Source organism: Vipera berus, assembly GCF_964194415.1.
Source record: "Vipera berus genome assembly, chromosome: 7".
NCBI lineage: Eukaryota > Metazoa > Chordata > Lepidosauria > Squamata > Viperidae > Vipera > Vipera berus.
Window position 1 is genome coordinate 40,816,626 of NC_138209.1, and position 18,686 is coordinate 40,835,311.

The 18,686-nt window shown below is 38.4% G+C and overlaps 1 protein-coding gene across 1 annotated transcript in view; it reads right to left on the bottom strand.

Annotated features, from left to right (window-relative positions):
- Positions 1 to 18,686, bottom strand: part of SYNPO2 (synaptopodin 2) — a gene marked incomplete at its 5' end in the record, with an annotated part of 109,403 nt that overhangs the window by 6,205 nt on the left and 84,512 nt on the right. Inside the window, 2 exons of the mRNA XM_081332242.1 lie at positions 8,297 to 10,533; positions 16,826 to 17,604. Coding sequence (XP_081188368.1) covers positions 8,297 to 10,533; positions 16,826 to 17,604 — 3,016 coding nt within the window. The remainder of the gene's footprint in view (positions 1 to 8,296; positions 10,534 to 16,825; positions 17,605 to 18,686) is intronic.

The window sequence follows — 18,686 nt, forward strand, 5'->3', positions numbered from 1 at the left end:
GTCAGTCTCATATTTCTTAGAATTATATGGTTGCATAAAACAGTCTTGAAACATTTCATAGAAAATGATCTTGTAGTATTTTTGCCAGCACCAGCACCATTGTCTGATATCCTGGCATTCTAACGTTTTTAGAATATACTGGGAGATTTTTCTTTGAAAGGCCTGAACAGCTGAGCATCTCTGTAATTCAGAGAGCTCATTAGGGTTAGGGAATGGATATATATGGAAGAAATTCTCTCTTGAGGGCCATCTTTCTCTTTCAAAGTTTGCTCTTCCCTTTGTCTGCAAAGAGACTGCTGTACAGTATTTGCAAGACCTGATGGAGAAATGTCCACACAGTACACACATATAGGTTCCCAGGTAGAAAGAGCTACATTTCTCCTAGATTTTATTGTGCCCTCTAGGAATTATGGGGATTTAAATGTAAAACACAATACTACTATCATAGGGAATAAAATACATACTGCTATGCAAAAATATATGGAATTTCTGACATTTTGCACATTTCAATCTATAACTAACTTATTCAAAATAGTGGAATTTCTTTTTAAAATATTTGCCTATACCATTTAAAACCAGAATGTGGTGCAAACATCAACTAATTTGAATTCAACCAATCCAAACCACCAAAAAATATATTTATTACATAATTTAATATTTAGTAAGTAATAGTAGGCTTCTTTAGTAACATAGCTGAATATATCTGATTGTTCCATTTAACAAATTGATGTTCACCTTTAATTTATTTATTTCATTTTTTCTTCCCACTGATATATCTATCTTCAAAAGTCTTCTAAAAATTATGAAACTATTTTAGAGACGGATGGCTGATAGACATTTTATTTATTCCAAAGACTACCTAAAAAGTATAGCTTCTTCCATCTATCCTCCCTCCCTTTCTTCCTATTTGAATTAGACTCCTAATATGACACATTAAATCAGGGCTTTTCAACCAGTGGTAAGGGTACCACCTGTGGTACATTGGCACCTGGCAGGTGGTACACAAACATCCTAGAAAAGTGGTAGCGGGAGAGAGGAATGAGCTGAACCAGTGGCAGCACCGCACAAGCCTGAGTGAGAGATAGCTGGAGCTGCAGGGATGTCAGGGCTCAGTGGAAGCGCCAGGATCAGTGCTTCTTCAGTGCTGTCAGGGGTCAGCGGAAGCGCCAGGATCAGGGCCAGGATCCAGCTGGAGCTCGGCGCTGATCCTGGCACTTCTGAGCCCAGAAGAAGCACCGATCAGCTGAAATGTTTCAGCATCTCCAGGGTCTTGTGATTTACATTCAGATGCTTGGCAACTGATTCATATTTATGACGGTCCCAGTGTCCCAGGGTCATGTGAAGTGATCAAAACCTGCTGCAACCACCCAGCAGATGGGGGTGGGGAATAAAAACCAAACACCCCACCCCACCCCCATTGCCAATCCTCAACAGAAATGCTCACAACAATGAAAACCTCGGACAGGAGGAAAAGCGCTGCCGGGCCGTCAGGCAGGTGTCTTGCTTGGCTGTGGCTTGGGGGGCACTTTTTTCAGTGCCATTGTAACTTCAAACAGTCACTAAGCTAACTGATCTAAGTTGAGGACTACGTGTACTTCATCAATTTTTTTCCCCTTTTTTTGGTCATCAAGTTTTTGACACCTTGCTAGGCGGCTGGTGGTACTTGGATGATGCCATATTCTAAAAGTGGTACAATGGGTGAAAAGGTTGAAAAGCCCTGCATTAAATCATTTTAACCTTTTAACCTTTTCTTTTCTTCCTGTTGCAACTCTAATCTAGATTAGCATTCTCTATATCTTCACATTAACAGAATATAAATCTGTTAAATAAATAAATAAATAAATAGATAAATAGATAAAATAAATATAATCTTCTTTTGCTTCACTCTATTCTCTTTTTAAAGAATGCCCTTGAACAAACAAATCTATCCACACATTTACCTTTGTAATTTCCATTAGAATGCTTTTCTCTTTTGTTTCTTTCATTTCTGGTGAAAAGTATATCTGGTGATTTTCAGATGTTTTAGTCAATTATTTTGGATACAGCAATCTTCTTATTACCATACTACTTGTGGTAATAGTAGCATTTACTTACAAGTATTAGGGAATTTGGTGACATCTCATGACTGTTTATGCCTTCACAACAGAAAAGTATATTAGGATTACCATAGTTTAGATGATTCTAAAGGGGTTGGAAAAGTATGGAAGACTATAAGGGCACCATACCACTGAATTCAATTGCTATAATTTCTCTGTTATTTAACATTGCCTTTTTACAATGAGAGGATTATTTTGGAAAAGTGCACCATGAATACATTCTAACTGTATCGTCCAATTAAATATGTTATAGATCAGAAGTCCCCAACCCATGGTCCATAGATTGGTTGAAAATAGGGCAGCGCAAGCAGCAGGCAAGCATGTGAAGCTTCATTTGCATATGTGCAGGATATAGTTAGTGCATGGAAAATCATCCCCCCCCTGCCACTGCCACTGGTCCCTGGAGCCAGAAAGTTTGGGGACTGCTGCTATAGAAGGTAAAGGTAAATGTTTCTCTGAGCCAGTCATTTCTGATTCAAGGGAGCAGTGCTCATCTCCATTTCTTAGCTGAGGGAGCCAGAATTGTCCGAAGACATTTCCATGGTCATGTAGTCAGCATGACTATACACCAAGGTGCATGGAATGCTGTTACCTTCCCACCAAAGTGGTACCTATTTATCTACTCTCATTTGCATGCTTTTAAACTGCTAGGTGGGCAGGAGCTGAGGCAAGTAATGGGCGCTCACCCCATTGCATGGCACTTGAATCTCAAACCTGGGCTGTCAATTTTCCAGCTAACAAGCTCAGCTATTAGCCATCACTTCCCCTCCTATGCTATATGCTATAGAAGAGTAGGGAAATTTGAAAAAAAGATGATACGTTTCAAACACATACAGTAAAGGCACTTTCTGAGTTCAGTAAACCCAAAGGTGCTTTTTCAAAAGGCAACTGAACTTTCTTGTTTTTTTCCTTGAAAATATTTAACTTCTCATACAAGAAGCTTCTTCAGTTCAGTTCTTGCTCTAAAGCTTTCCTGCTTCCTTAGTGAGAACCTATACAAAGCACTTATTTCACAAGCTCATATTTGTCAGAGACTGCAACATGAATGTAGGGACTGCAAGAATTTGATGAGGGTGGCTATCTGGTATGTGTGCATGCTTAAATGTTATTAATTTCCTCCACAACCACTTTTTGTAGGCCATTCTGCCAATTGGTGGTCTATTCCAAATTGGTAATAAATTTGGGAAATAGGAAAGAGACACTACTGAAGAAGGAGCTCTGGTAGGTAAAACACCCACTGCTTTGTGACTATAAATGTCCTTTCACAACATTCATTCTTATCATTCAGCATAATATCCAACTCCCATCTCACAGGTTATCCTTATGTCACACCAGCTTTTGGAAGAGCAGGATGAAATATATATTTCTGCGTTTAACACTTGAGGCTTAATCATGATTTGGAGCATGAAAATTATTATGTACAGAATACTTTTGAGGTTTAATAATGTCCACAACTCTCCAAAGTTTTGTGTCCCTTATCTTATTTGCTGGCTTCTTAATGTGTTTCTTTTCTAATGAAATTGCCCCCAAACATGGGTACTTCAAAAAGAAAACAAAGCATGGCAATTCCTTGACAATTCAGACTAGTTTGAGAATATTCTACAAAACCTTAAGTCATGATTTCTATTTTTCCTTGAGACTTCTGTGCCTTTCAATAAGAATGACAGTTAGTGCTTATTGGAGTTGTGGTTAGGAGTGATAGTAATTGGTTTATTTAATCAGTAGGAACAGATACCATTCATTGAAGTCACTCACACTACTCAGCAGCTGGCTATGGCTTTCAGTCATTCCTGTCCTTAGGCCATATTTGACCAAGAGGCGAGAGGCACTGTATTCTATTACCAATCCCCTTTGGGAACTATTCCCTGTGAAGTAAAATATGAGAAGCATTCTAAACCTCTCTCCAACTCAGAAAGAGAACATGCTTTCCCAGTGCCATAGCAATATGTAGGGGACCATGGTAGAGTTTCCAGAAAATACTTTTTAAAAGTAAACATTGAAGTGACACAGTGTACAAATCCACAACAGTATGTCTTCTTAAATAAATGTTGTAGGTGGTTATTTTGAAAAGAGCATTTAATAATTGTTAAATGCTCTTTTCAAAATAACCACCTACAACATTTATTTAACAGTATGTCTTCTTAAATAAATGTTGTAGGTGGTTATTTTGAAAAGAGCATTTAATAATTGTAAGTGTATTACTCTTCTTTAGGAGAGAAATTATTATACAAGACACCTTTATACAGAAGCTATCTTTGATTGAAACAAATATGTTCAACAAGTTAAAACTATTTAATTTGCAGACTTCCTCATGCTATGTTGTGTATGGTTCCAAGTCATGTCAGAATCGTAATTTTCAATAACTTGGTCGGTTAAAGGGCAGTGAGGGGATGGGAGCCAGGGTTAAAAAAAATCAAGGCAGTGGTCATAATCCTTTTGTATATTTCTTCATATCACACACAAGAAAGGAGTGGAGCTTTGGTTATAAGATCATGACTGCTGTCTTCACTTTTTTGGCATACCCTGGCTCAGTCACACTTTCAAGCCTCAAAGCATTCATTAATCTACTTCAGAAAACATAGATTTCAATAAAAAGCAATTCATGCTAACACATTACACCTTTTTTAAATAAATAAGATCAGACCCCTGTGTCTACATTAAAATTTCCATGTGCATATTCACAGGATCCCACCCTATCAGTTCAATTCATAATTCAATTCTGACAGATATGATAAGAGCCATTCACCATACTCAAAGCTGAGGAATTCTATAGGGAAGAGCTTGAGAAGATGAACATCAGGAATATGGAATTATAGAATAATAGAAGATATATAGAAGCAGAATAACCACCCTTGGGAGGATAATCCACTGAAACAGAATGACATTATGGCCAAAACTGGGAAATTATTCTGATTATTTCCTTTATCTATCATTCGGCAGAAAGATACAAGACTATAATGTTACTCTACACTAGTTTGCTAGTGGTAATATAGTTAAGGGGCAGATTCAAGAATATGGATTAAGTAGAGTTATTGATCTACTTTAATGCAGTATTCTAAGTTATTTTAGGAAAGGAAGCAAATATGAAAGAAAGGAAAGCTAATATTTTAAAATTGCAGGTAAATATTTGTGAAATGAAAGAAAAATAAAAATGAAGAAAGGAACAGTTTTAATGTTAGAGAAAAATACAGCAAGTTGCAATTGGAAAATGAACAGAAAGATCTCAAGAGGATTAAAATATTGGTACCATATAATCTTAGATTGTATTGAAAAGAATCCTCTGAATACATTTCTGTGCAGATTGTTGATTTATTAAAAAAATTAAACAATCACCCTTGACTTCCAATATTGGCTAATTCAGATAAAATAATTTATCTAAAGCCAAGTAGCACTTGGAACACCAGACAGGTCCTATGGTAATTAAGATAAATACTTGATCAATATATATAAGACCATGGTGCTAGTCCAGCAGTTTGTTTATGCAATATAGATAAAGATATGTATTGTCAAGGAATGCTTGATCTGCATATATAAAATCTTAAATCTCTTCCAAACGCATAACACTATAAGGCACATTTCACATCTTTTTCCTTTTTAAATTTGTCCTTCAACATGCACAAATCTCCAACCTTACAAAGACAAAAAAACCCCCATCTATATTATAGAGGAAATGCTGTTCTCACTTGTCTTGTGTCCATAATTCCACAGTCTGCAGCAATCTGTTCATATAATCTATTCTATGGCTTCTCTTACATTTTTCTTTTTAAACATAATGTCATGCCACAATGGTGGAAATGGAAACCACGAAATTATATTTTGCTTTATGTTTCTGTGTGTCAGGGCATACACTGTCTACAAAGACATTTTAATTATGATTATTGGTAAAGGTGAGTAGGTGCATGTATATGATTCATAATCATTTATATTTTAGTAATATTGAATCAGAAGCTTCTGAAATTAATTTCATATCATTCTTTTAATGGCTGAACAAATTACCATAATATGTCTCTTTCTTGAGTTGTCCTAGCCAAGTGGTTATTGTGAACGGAGTAACAGGCAGAGCACAAATTCATTTCACTTTCAAAGAAATCCAAGGAGTCAAGAATTTTTAGTGGATTATTGACAGCAGAGGTCCTTGGCATCTCCAATTAACAGGACAAAGTGGCAGTGTTGACAAAGGTCTCAACCTGAGTTTCAGAGTCAAAATAGACAACATCAGTCTTGATGGGTACTGTGCAGTTCCCAAAGCAGACTTCATCAGTAGTAGGTGCCTTTACATAAAATCTTATTATTAAACTGTTTCACCATATTTATAGCTTACCTCAAACTAAGAATAGAATTTCCATAGATTTAAATTAATTCATACTATTTAGGCACAATCCTAAGGACAATATTCTGAGGGTAAATTCCTCAGACACTAGTAGGAATTACTTTGTAAAAGACATAGGATTATGCTATTAGTTTGTTGTACTAGTTTAACTAATTATTAGCAAACACATTCAGTGAAAGAACAGGAAAAAGCCATCAATTAGTTACTTCTTAACCAACTTTGTGAATATGGGTTAAACTCATCTGAGTGCATTGATCTGTAAATATCCACCTACAAATTGAAACATTCCTGGACATAAAAATATTGTCCATTTGTATCCAAAGACTGAAATAAGGAGGTATAATCTTAGCAGAAGATGGCATGGTAACAGTGTCTTGATCCTCCTGGTCCACCACATATTAATTAAAAGCAGAGTGAAAACAAGAATATAGTGAAAAGAAATACAAGTGAAAGAAGCAAGATCAGAAAGTCCCAAGTGAAAACAAGAATGTGCCCCAGTGATCAGCAATGAGGTCAGGAGTCAAGCCATATCATATTTCAATCAGGTTTTTGGCACATCACTATTCTGGTTGCAAAACTGATATGCAGGGATATGTTCTTTCAGATTTTAGTCACTCTGCTTTCACAATGACATATTGCACCATTTCCAAAGCTGTAGAAGCCAGCTTATCTTCTTGGCTCTTCAAGAGTTCTAATTAATTTTTCTAATGACAGTCAAAGAACCACGCTAATGTCGAAGAGATCAACGTTGTTTAAAAAGGGAAACAGACTAAGCTTCTTTCCCTAATGTCTTTCTTTCTCCAAGACTTGCTATAATCTTCCTTAAAAGATACTTATAGTTCCAAGAAGAGAGAATCAGAGGTAATTCATGATAATGTGCCATATTTAAACTACCCCGAGGGCCCCCTTGTGTGAAAGTATTACAACTGAACAAAAAAAAGCAACCTATCTGTGCTAACATACACAAATTATCTTATAGGGATAGGAATTATATGAAACACAGCCTTATTATCTGAGTGTTTACATAAGGCTTAATTTACATAGGAATATTCTCAAAATCATGTACTTTACCTGGTCTATCTGTAATCTTAGCTAAGAATCAAGGAATTTCCGCTTTGAGTTTACAATTTTACATATTCAACTTTTGATTGTGGGAACACAAAAAGAAAATTATACGTTCCCACACTCATACAGTAGATGCAATACAAACAGTTAACAATAGAACTTACCCCATTATAATGAGGAGGCTTAAGAGAATTTTTATAAGGTTTCAATTGCAGAATTGGGTCAAATCTGTGTTGTATACAAACTATATTCATGAGTGATAATATTTCCATTTTCCAGAAATAATTGGTTGGCTATATTCAGGCTGCTGGATTAGCATATTTTCCTTCCCTAAGAGTAAAACCTGGTGAAAACTATGTTTTAATTGATAAAATGCAGGAACAGAATCCATTGACTATGTCTGTATCAAAGCACTAATGCCTAATATACTACTTACTTAATACTAGTACATGACTGTTATAGAATATCCTATGTGCCAGCTTGGATAATAGTAATATAATTATTTTATTCATAAATGCATACAATTTTTGCAATTTAATATTCATTTTAATTCATGTAAAATAATTGACGTATGCACAGTTACCTGAAATAATTATCACTGAATTTATTATATCACGGTAAATGTGCATAAATTTTCAGGCTTAAGCCTTTTTTGGACCCAATTTTATGTGATATATTTGAAAATTATTAAGTAAACTAAGGATCATTTTGGGTGTCAGGTTACGATTACAAAGAATTCAGGCAAACAAAGTGAACAGTGAGTTGTATCTATATTTTACTCTTCAATAGCTGTCGGTTTCCACACCTGTGCTGTGACACCAACTTTCTTGGCTGAGAATTTTGGCCTGGGAACAGAGAATACAGGAGATGCTGCTGGTTCTTGCTTCAAAAATGTAGGACAGCCCGTTGATGTATAGGACTCAATTACAGGACTAGAAGCATTTGATGGGAAGAATGGTTGTGAATTGTAGGCTGGTACAGAATATACTGAAGAAGCTTGAACATTAGAGGGAGAATCAGCATTGAGTACTCTTGATGGTAGAGCTTGTTTCAAGGCAGACACTGAATCAATCTTGGACAGATGTTTGGGAAGGAGATTTTCCTTAGTATCAGATGGAGCTTGAAAAGTAAATAAAGATGCATTAAGCTGGTATGGCTGATGCTTCATCACTTCTAAGGAGCTTAGTGGTTTCTTAGATTTTTTCTTAGTAGTTTTGGTAGGTCCAGGATGTTTTGACTGAGGTTTGGTAGCAGCAAGAGGATAAGATGGAGACTGGATGGGATTATAAGCCACAGGGGGTGGTGCTCGAACATTTGATGAATATTTCCAAGATGCTGGTAATGATGGAGTTGGGGATAAAGCCCGGGGCCGATTGGCTTGCACAGTTTCTGAGTCTACTACATACTTTTCCATCCGTGATTGCCTTTTAGCAAAGAGTTGAGCCCCCTTACCACTCAATGCTGGGGGCATCTCAAAAGCTGGCCCCATTCCACCAGCAAGAACAGCATTTCCTAATGGAGTGAGAGGTGTTGTTTTAGGGGTATAATTTTGGTGGGATGATGAAACTTGAGCCCCCTTAAAGGAAGACTCCAGATTAAGAGTATTAGGAGGCTGTGGAGGTTGAGAAGGTTGTGGAGGGGGATAAGCTGGTTGTGCTACTTTGATGACTGCTGGACTTACTACTTCTGGAGATTTTGGAACTGGAAAGATGGGAGCTTGAGTAACAGCCACAACTGGAGGTGACCAGACTGGTGAAATAGGTGTTGCGGTAGTAGGAGAAACCTTTACTGAGGGTTTGGGAGCAACTGGGGGTGGGATCTTTTGTTTGGCTGCCTGGATTTGCATGAAATTGCAGGCCTCTGCTCCCAAGCTGAGGTAGTCTTCTTCAGGACCTGATTCAAAGCCACCAGTACCAGGTTTTTTGCCTTCTGTATTCTGTACGAGGGACAAAAGAGCAGGATTTGGACTCATTTTGGGAGCTTCTTTAAATGTAAACATAGGCTTTGCAGTGCTTCTTCTCTTGGCCTCCTGTAATATTCCAGTTCTTATTGCGGGCACAGCAATCCGTTCATCCCTGGATGCAATCTGCTCTGTTGATTCTGTTGGAGACCACAATGTTGACTGATTCATGCTTGTGGCCATTGGAGTCAAAACAGTTCTATATAATGTTTCAGGTGGTGGACTGACTGAAGTATAAGGAGGTGGGGCAGGTAGCTCAGAGGGAAGACTAACCATGCTTCTCGGGGGTGAAAATGGAACTGCTGCTCTGTTCTGAACACCAGGGAAAGGTTTGGCTGTTTTGTTTGAAGTAGGCAAGCTAACAGCTTCTGGAGGTGGATATATCATATTTATCTCTGGGAGAACCCTGATGCCATTTTGCTGAATGGTTGTCCTAGGATTATGGTTCATTTCTATGTAGCTTTTGCTTATATGGCTTTTCTGCATTCTGGCAGATTCTTCTTGTTTTGCCTGATAAAAGGAAGAACTCATATTTTGGGTCATCTCTGTTGAAGTGGCCTCTCGATGTGCCTCAATTCTATGCATACCCTGCATCTTCATTGCTTCCTGTTCAGCAGTGACCTGGTCTACTCTTTGACGTCTTTTGGCAAACATGAGTGCCCCTTTGCCCTTGGTCTCTGGAAGCAGCTGTGACATCTCGTCCCCACGTTTGGTTTTTTTTTCAATCTCAAGTAGTCCAGTATCCCAATCAAATGTCACAATCCGTTCTTCTTTATCCAGGTCAGAGAAGAAATCTTCATCAATTTCTGACTCACTTGTGCCAAATAAAGTTACCTCAAAAGTGTTCTCCTTGTCACCTTCTTCACCCTCGTCTTCTTCACCTTCGTCTTCGTAACGTTCTAGTTCCCCAGTGCCGTAACTAACTAAAGTATATTTTCTGGCCCTTTGGCGACGCTTCTTAAACATCAACACTCCTTTGGACTTGGGATTTGGAGCTGCTGTCAGTAAGAGAGCAATACTTTTGCATTTAGACTTAGCTTCCTTCACCTGCTTCTCTGACAGGCTTTCACTCCTTCTCAGCCCTGTAGGAAAAGAATAAGGAACATATTTTAGTGGATAACATGACAACAATTTTAACAATAGCTATTTGGATTATAAGGTTGTAATGCAAATTTTTCTTTCTTTAGCGTCTGAATCCTCTTCCCTACAGAGAAAGTGCAGGCAGGGCATTAAAATTAATCTTTTCCCACAGTTGCAACCATGACCATTCCATAGCAAGCATTCCTTCATTAGTGAAATTCTTTGATTAATCTTTTCTTCTCACAGATTTGTTATCTCAACTTTCACAAACTTTTGATATTATATATCAACACATAAAGAAGCAGACATATGGACAAAGTAAGGTAGAAGATAAATAAGTGGGACTTATTTTTTATGCTGGATATTACCTTGGACATGCAGCACTTTGAGAGGTTTTAGGATTTAGATATACTAATTCAGACAAGACCAATTTCTGCAATAATAAATAATTCATACAGGATTTTTTTTGTTGAAACATTATCTGGACAGAAATAAAGTATATGCAATGTATATATTTGTCCATTGTCCATTATGTAATGGAGTATATTTTTTAAAATATAATAATCACGTTAAAGTAAATTTTGCTGAATTAGTTGTAGCATAGAATATATTTCTTTCTGAAAGGTGTTGTTTTTTCTTGAGGCATCATTCCTGGATACCTCAAGATGCCTTAATGTAGTACAAGTTTTCCTTCCTTCCAACTTTGGACTAGTAGGCTCTAGGATGAATAAGGTTTTTTTCTTGTTCTGTGCTTTATTAGAATTTGATTTTTTTATTTTTAACTTAAAATTAAACTATTTTTTAATTTAATTTATTTTGTTCCTTTGACCAGCCCCTGCAGTTTTATGGCAAGATTTTAGAAGTGGTTTGCCACTGCCTGCTTCCTAGGGTTGAGAGAGAGGGACTGGCCCAGGAGAAGAAACCTACACTACTCTCCATGAAATTACACTGTTTAATTATTGTCTATTACCAACCTATGAGTAAAAGGGAGCAGAATGTAATAAATCTCTTCTAGCTCAATATTCAAGATAATGCACATCCAGGCAGAGACTTCAGAGGCAATAACATCAATATACTGTTAGATCAGACCATATAGATTCTAAGTGGTAACCGTGGGACTTAAAGTGTGTGTGAGTGAGTGTGTATATGAATTCCCAAAATAAAGTATGACTATTTTATGCCATTCCTAACCAATAATATAAAAATAACCCTTGGTTATTTGGGATTTGGAATTGTGAAAACATGTGGGAACTCTCACAATTTTGCAGAATTTGGAGAGGCAATATGTTTGTGTGTATGTATGTATAAAATTCATAAAAATCAGTCATGTGAGAATAATCAGCCTCAAGGGACCAGTTTATCAAAATGCTACCTATCACCTCCTCTCTGCTTACCTGTCCTCATTTTCTAGACACTGTGCTACTTTTTTTTTTTGAATGAAGAACTGGACTGTGGCCATCCACAATTTAAAAATTCTTATGGGCATGATGTATATCATAGAGGCATTCTTCAAATGATCCTGAAACTGGCATATTTGCATACTCCCCTTCTTTTAATTTTTAAATAGTATGAAATATCTAAAAGGTCAGGAGGGAAAAGGAAGCTTGCTAACACCAAAGATTACACACTAGGTCTCTAGGTGACATGTTGAGGTCTCCAGACCTAGAGCAAGGAAATGACAGCACGCAATGGATCCTTCGCCATTTAGTCTGGCATTTTCTTTAGACTCTAGAGAGAATAATTTAGCCAATGTGCATTCTTAGAATGAACAGTATGTCCCTATCAGGAACATATTCTGAAATACCAGATGGTTGACAATGGCAAACTGGAAGACATGTAAACCAATAGATGATTTATTTTCATAAAATTTATTTGTTTTATTTATTTTCATTTATTTTTATAAGCAATACATTTTATTTTTTTCTCTTGTTTTATTGAATAATTGCTATCTGATTTGAAATGCAATGTCCATGTTGAGCATTCAGGACAACAGGTCACAAATTTATATAGATAGCTGGATAAAGTCTCATGAAGGCAGGCTATAGACTATATAGGCTACAGACTATATATATATCATGGCCAAGCTGTGATGTGATGTTCATTGAAATGAAAATATCAGATTCAAAGGGACCAAGCAGATCTGGCTTATAGAATGTATTACTGATGAAGTGCAGATAGTACAAGAAACCATTGGCTAGCTTACTATCAAACTGTCTGAAAGTAACCATGAAAGTAATTTAAATTAAGGGCAAATCAAGGCTGAAAAATAAGTTGATGAATTATTGGAGTCCAAGTAGGAATGAACATACAAAGAGGGTTTATGTCTGTGTAGCTTTTCATAACATGTAACAAATCATGTTTGCAATTGGTTTTAAAAGCAATTCATTATAAAACAGAGTAGCCTACTTAGTCCAGTTTCAAATACAATCCCAAAATATTATGAAAACCTATTTTTGATTCCCTTTGCTCCTCAAAAGTAAGACTTGTACAAATATTTAGCATGTTTTCTAACACATTTATTTTTAAATGAGAACACAAATCTGAGCAAATGTTTTATCAATGCAATCTGATCAGTGGCGTAGCGTGGGGGGTGCAGGGGGGGCCGGCCGCACCGGGCGCAACATCTGGGGGGGCGCCCATTAAGCTCGCCGGAGCAGTGGCGTAGCGTGGGGGGTGCAGGGGGGGCCGGCCGCACTGGGTGCAACATCTGGGGGGGCGCCCATTAAGCTCGCTGGAGGGGGACGATTCTGCTTCACCGAGGGTCGGAGGAGCGAGCGAGTGGGCGGAGCATAGAAAGCAACCGCATTCGCTGCGCCCAGCTAGAGCGGGATCCCGTCCTCTCGCGGCTGCGGATCGCCTCCTTTCTCAGGTGGGGGTGGGGAGGCTTGGCGGCGTCTCGCCTCCCTCTCTTTCTCCCGCCGCGGCTCTCCTCCGCTTGGCTCTCAACCTGCAAGCCCGCCCCCCCGACCCAGCTCCCGCCCCCGTCTCCTCCTTTCCCGGAGGTAAAGGTAACAACTGCAGCTGCCGCACCTGCGGCTGCTTGCTGCTGCTGCTCCTCCTCCTCCTCCTCCTGCCATATTGACTCTCTGGGGCCACTCGGTTCCCCCTGCAGGAGGCGATCAGGACGCCCCCCCGACACACGTTGCCAGCAGCGAGAGTTTCCAGCCAGTCCGGCGAATCTTTGGGGCGAGGTGCCAAAGAGAAGGAGGCAGCTTGGCTTGGATAAGCAGCGTCTGGGCAGAAAATAGGTCAGGCGCCACAGCAAGTATGAACTCCTGGGGTTCAGCCTAAGCAGGCAAAGCTGCAGGGTGGGTTGGTTGGCTTTTCCGGCTTTGGAATAACCTTGGGAAGCTGAGGCATTGTAAGTTGGAAGTCATTGTTTGTTGCCTAACATGTTGGGTCACCCCACACCACATACTAAGCCATAAACCGTGGTTGGTATCCAGGGTTTAGGACAAGATGGAGAAAACTAGCCAATTGTGGGATCATAAATCTTGATGAAGCCCATCATCGCTCCATGTGATGTATGCACTCAATCTACAAACGTAGTCCAAGCCTATTCACATCTGTTGTAAGGTCATTCTCTCGTGGGGTTTATCTTGACATCCACTAAGAGTGGAACAAACATGCCCCATTAACCATTTTCAACGCCATGTCCTCTCTTTGTCTCATCCTAAATCACAGCTGAGGCACCTTAAAGTTGCCTTGTTTCAGTTTTAAACTAGCATTTTCCCTCTTCTCCAGAGACCCTTTTTTGCCTTGAACCTAACTCAAGGGTAGGCAACCTTGGCTCTTTTATGACTCATGGACTTCAACTCCCAGAATTCCTGAGCTAGTGGAAGAGACTCGAGTGCTAAAATCCACGGGTTAGGGGGCGCAAATTACTTGCCTTGACCCGGGTGCTGACAACCCACGCTACGCCACTGAATCTGATTATGGATTGGGAATATACCTGACTAAGAAAGTTTAAAGCTAAACTAATGTGGAACAAAAATACTAAACAATAGAGTTTATAATCTAAAATGAACATAAATTTTATATACAATTAGGCTGCTAATAACATTTTTAAGAGCTGAAGATGATAGAAACCTGTGTTTATCTTGAAGCAACTGCTAGAAGTTGCTAATATTATGTTTATCATAAGATAAATTACTTAAATTAATTAATTTAATCTTCATTGCCTGTTATATTACATTTTCACATTTTAGCACAAGTATCACTCATTCTGCAATGCAAAGATATTTGTCCAAATATTAGGAAATAGAAACTAAGCTCTAATTTTATGTGAACTACACAGAATCAGTCCTATGGATAGGAACGTACTTTTGAGAACACATACATAGGATTGGCTCATAGAATTCACACATATTTGGCAAAAAATAAAGGATGCAGATAATTGCAATGCATTAGAGAGACATTAGAGAACTATCAATATATATAATTATATTTTTTTTGAGAAATGTTAGTCTAACTGCATACGTTTTTGTTGTAAGTAGCTCTGCCAGAGTGATAAAGTGTGGGATGGTTATTTATTTGATTTTATGTCACAAAACATGTACATGCTCTGTCGTTTTATTCAACTGTAGGCTGCTCAAGAGTTAGACTGAGATTAGAAACATAAAATGGCACTAGCACCACCCCAACCAGTTAGGCTATTTTGGAATTTGAGATCTCTTCCATGGTAGTGAAATTGTAATAATAATACATTATAGGTAACAAATTGCTGTTGCTTTATCAGAGTCAAAACCTAGATGTCCTAATAGTTGGCTCTCAGTTTGCTATTTTACCTCAGGCTCCATAAAGCATCTCTATTGTTACGTTGCTGTGTTGTAGATATGCTTGTCAATAGCCATATAAATGTACTCTTATAACCGCTTACAAAGTGTCCTTGAAACTGTAGTGTAAGGGCTTCCTAAATTAATTTGTGACATGGAAATCTATTTTTAGAAGGAATGGATTTCTTTTCTCTTTTCACGTTAAGTGTTGAAATCCTAAACACAGTCAAACTAAAGTATCTCCGCATATCAGATGAAAAATATTAGTATGGTTGCTTTGTTCTACTCATTTCTCTTTAAAGTAATGATGTAATTTGTCAAGCATAAGTATGCCAAAATGCCAAGGATGTGTGCTCTTCCTTTATATATCATTTAATATGATATAAATATGTGGATCGCATATGGACACTTTAGGTCTAAGCAACCATTTAATCCCCAGGTTACTACAAATGGCTGTTGTCCTAAAAATATACATATGGAGGAGTTTGCAATGGATGAAGATGCCTAACCTGGCAGGCTCGGTTAAGATAGCTCAGGGCTAGAGTATGTCATCATGCCTTGGCCATTTTGCAATGAAATCCCTTGATGGAATTCTTGAAATAGTCAGAAATGATTGCCCAGATGCCAACAATAGAATTGAATAAACAAGCAGATGCTTTGACAAAATATATTTCGAGTTAGTCTTCTCAAATTTTATTACTGTTTGGTCCTCAGGTTACTTCCAACTGCAGTCTTTGCCTAGATTTTGCATTGATTTCCAGGTATATGAAGCAAAAGGAATAGTAAGTTCACTTTACAAACTAGGGAAGCTTTGCAAAACTGAAAGGATCATATAACTAGCCAAAAATACACATGCTAGTGTCTGTCAAAGCAACTTTCAGCAAGCATCATCAAACCTCACTTCTTGGGCCTTTCCTTTCCTTTCCTTTCCTTTCCTTTCCTTTCCTTTCCTTTCCTTTCCTTTCCTTTCCTTTCCTTTCCTTTCCTTTCCTTTCCTTTCCTTTCCTTTCCTTTCCTTCCCTTCCCTTCCCTTCCCTTCCCTTCCCTTCCCTTCCCTTCCCTTCCCTTCCCTTCCCTTCCCTTTCATATGAAATGTAGCTTTTCTTTCTTGTTTTCTTCTGGGATTTTTTAAAAAGTTAACTTTTAAGCCCTTCTTAAATTATCTAGTAGACTTTTGATACAAACATATCCAGAAGAAGAAAGTTAGTAATCAATATCTCAGACACGAACAGCTTTGTATTCCAAAATGTGCTCTCCAGTTAGAGTTACAAAACATATTGTCTGCTTGTTATCATTTATTTTAGCAGAGTTTGCAAAAACAGTTTTAAAACATGAATAAAGAAACGGCAGTTGTTTAAAGAAGAGAGAGAAAGAAGAAAAGGAAGACATATTTAGGTAATTCCTCTTTGAAATATTTATTGCTCCTAAGCAGATGGTTGCAACTGTTCTCTGCCAGATTGCCTTTCACAAAGTATAACCCTCGTGCTCTGCCACCCTAGTTTAGCCACACTGTACTTACTGGCGTGCCTTGCCCGGTGTTTGTGAGGTCTGCTGGGTTCCTTTTCAGAGGGCTGTTCGTCTTCCCCCTGCTCTGTGCCTTCTGATGAGATTCCAAAGGAGACCACAGAAGGAGGTGCTTCTGACTGCCCTCCTTCCACTTGAGACTCTACACACCCCTTTTCAGCCAGAGACCTGGATGCTTCTTTTGCCTGGTCAGAACAGTCCAGAATCACTTCCACCTTAGTGAGAGAGGGTTCCTTTCTCTCACCTTCATGAGTTGCTTGGAACTCTTTGCCACCAAAAATCTGGACTATCTTGCCTGTCCACTGGGCAGAAGGCTCTTTTACCCAGCTAGTCGCTTCTTGTGTTAGGACCGATCCTGTTTCCAGAGGCTTGCTCTCTTGGACCTCCACAACAGTCAGACCAGACCCAGCGCTGCTGCTTTTATTCCTGTCAGGTGAAAAGGACAACTGTAACTCAACTGTAGAGCCAGGCTTGCCCCCAGAGATGGCAGACGCCTCCGTGCAGTGTACTTTAGGGGCTTCGATCACTTTGGGAGGGATTTTGTAGCAGGGGATTATTTCTTGCTTTGCCCCAGAAAAATCCACAATAGTTTGCTCTGTGTTTGTTGGGAGTGTTTCCTCAGTTGGCACTATGATCTGCAATTCCTGGTGGGGACTTGGCTTTGTTGTTCTGATTTGTAGGGTGGTGCTTTCTTTATATTCCTTATCTTTAATGTCAGTGAGGTTTTCATTTTCTAGTTCAGGACTTAAAGTTTCATTTGTCCCATTGGAGAATCTGCAAATATACAAATATACAACAAAGTGTGCAAAATTTGATATTCATGACCTGGAAAACTATTTTACATATTAGTATTACTGGTATATATAGAAAACAAGCCAGTTTAGTGTAGTGGTTAAAGCATCAGGCTAAACCTGGGAGGCTGCACTGTAATGGCTAACATAAATAAGATGTGGAAAAGAAGATATATCGATATAAATGAAGTCCTGTGATTGCAGCTGGTTTTCATCGCATTGTGCTACTTGGATAATCAATGCTTGTGCTCCACACATATACAAAATAAATTCATAAACATTTCCTTGTAAAAAGGAAGACTGGTGATAAGCCAGATAATTGTTAATCTTTATTGGTAGATTGCGTTCTTGGATTGTATATATGCAGGGAAATGTATAATGAGACTAATGAGAGAGAAGGGTGGGGGTGGGTGGGAGGAGAGACAGAGAGACAGAGACTGGATTTTGAAAACCTTTATGTTTATGTATTTATATGGACTTATTTGCTCTGCAGTCTCACTATCACACACACACACAGACACACAAAATCTGGTACTTATTGGTAAGAATCAGGTACTTTCCTCAAATAATTACTTTTCCTGTAAGGAATTTGATCAGTAAACTCAACTTGCTCAATTCTCCACAAACTCCAATTAGTTATGTGTTTACTAATTGGTAAAGATGACCCAGGAGATCATTTCCAGTTCTTTTACACTCATTCTTCTCTCTCTCTGAAGCCTTCCCAATATGAATGTTGCACCAATTCAAAACTGGTATCACCTGTGAGTGTCTCTAGGAAGCTCTGGGGCATTTATTGAGCCGGTTAAATTCAGAAATCCACCAGTTCAGCTCCTCCTGCAGAGAAAATGCTGAAAAACAGTTTTGCAATATCTCCTTTGGAGCTCTGGGACAGTTTCCCCCTATCCTCATTACCTTCTGGCTCCCTGAAAATCATTGTTGTGATGTCCCCACAGAGAAGCCCACACAGAAGCCCATTTTTAATTTGTTTGGATACTTTAAGACAAGGAGAAATGTGCAAGAGCACAAAACTCTGCTTAGAATTGGGAAAAGGCTACGTAAAGACAG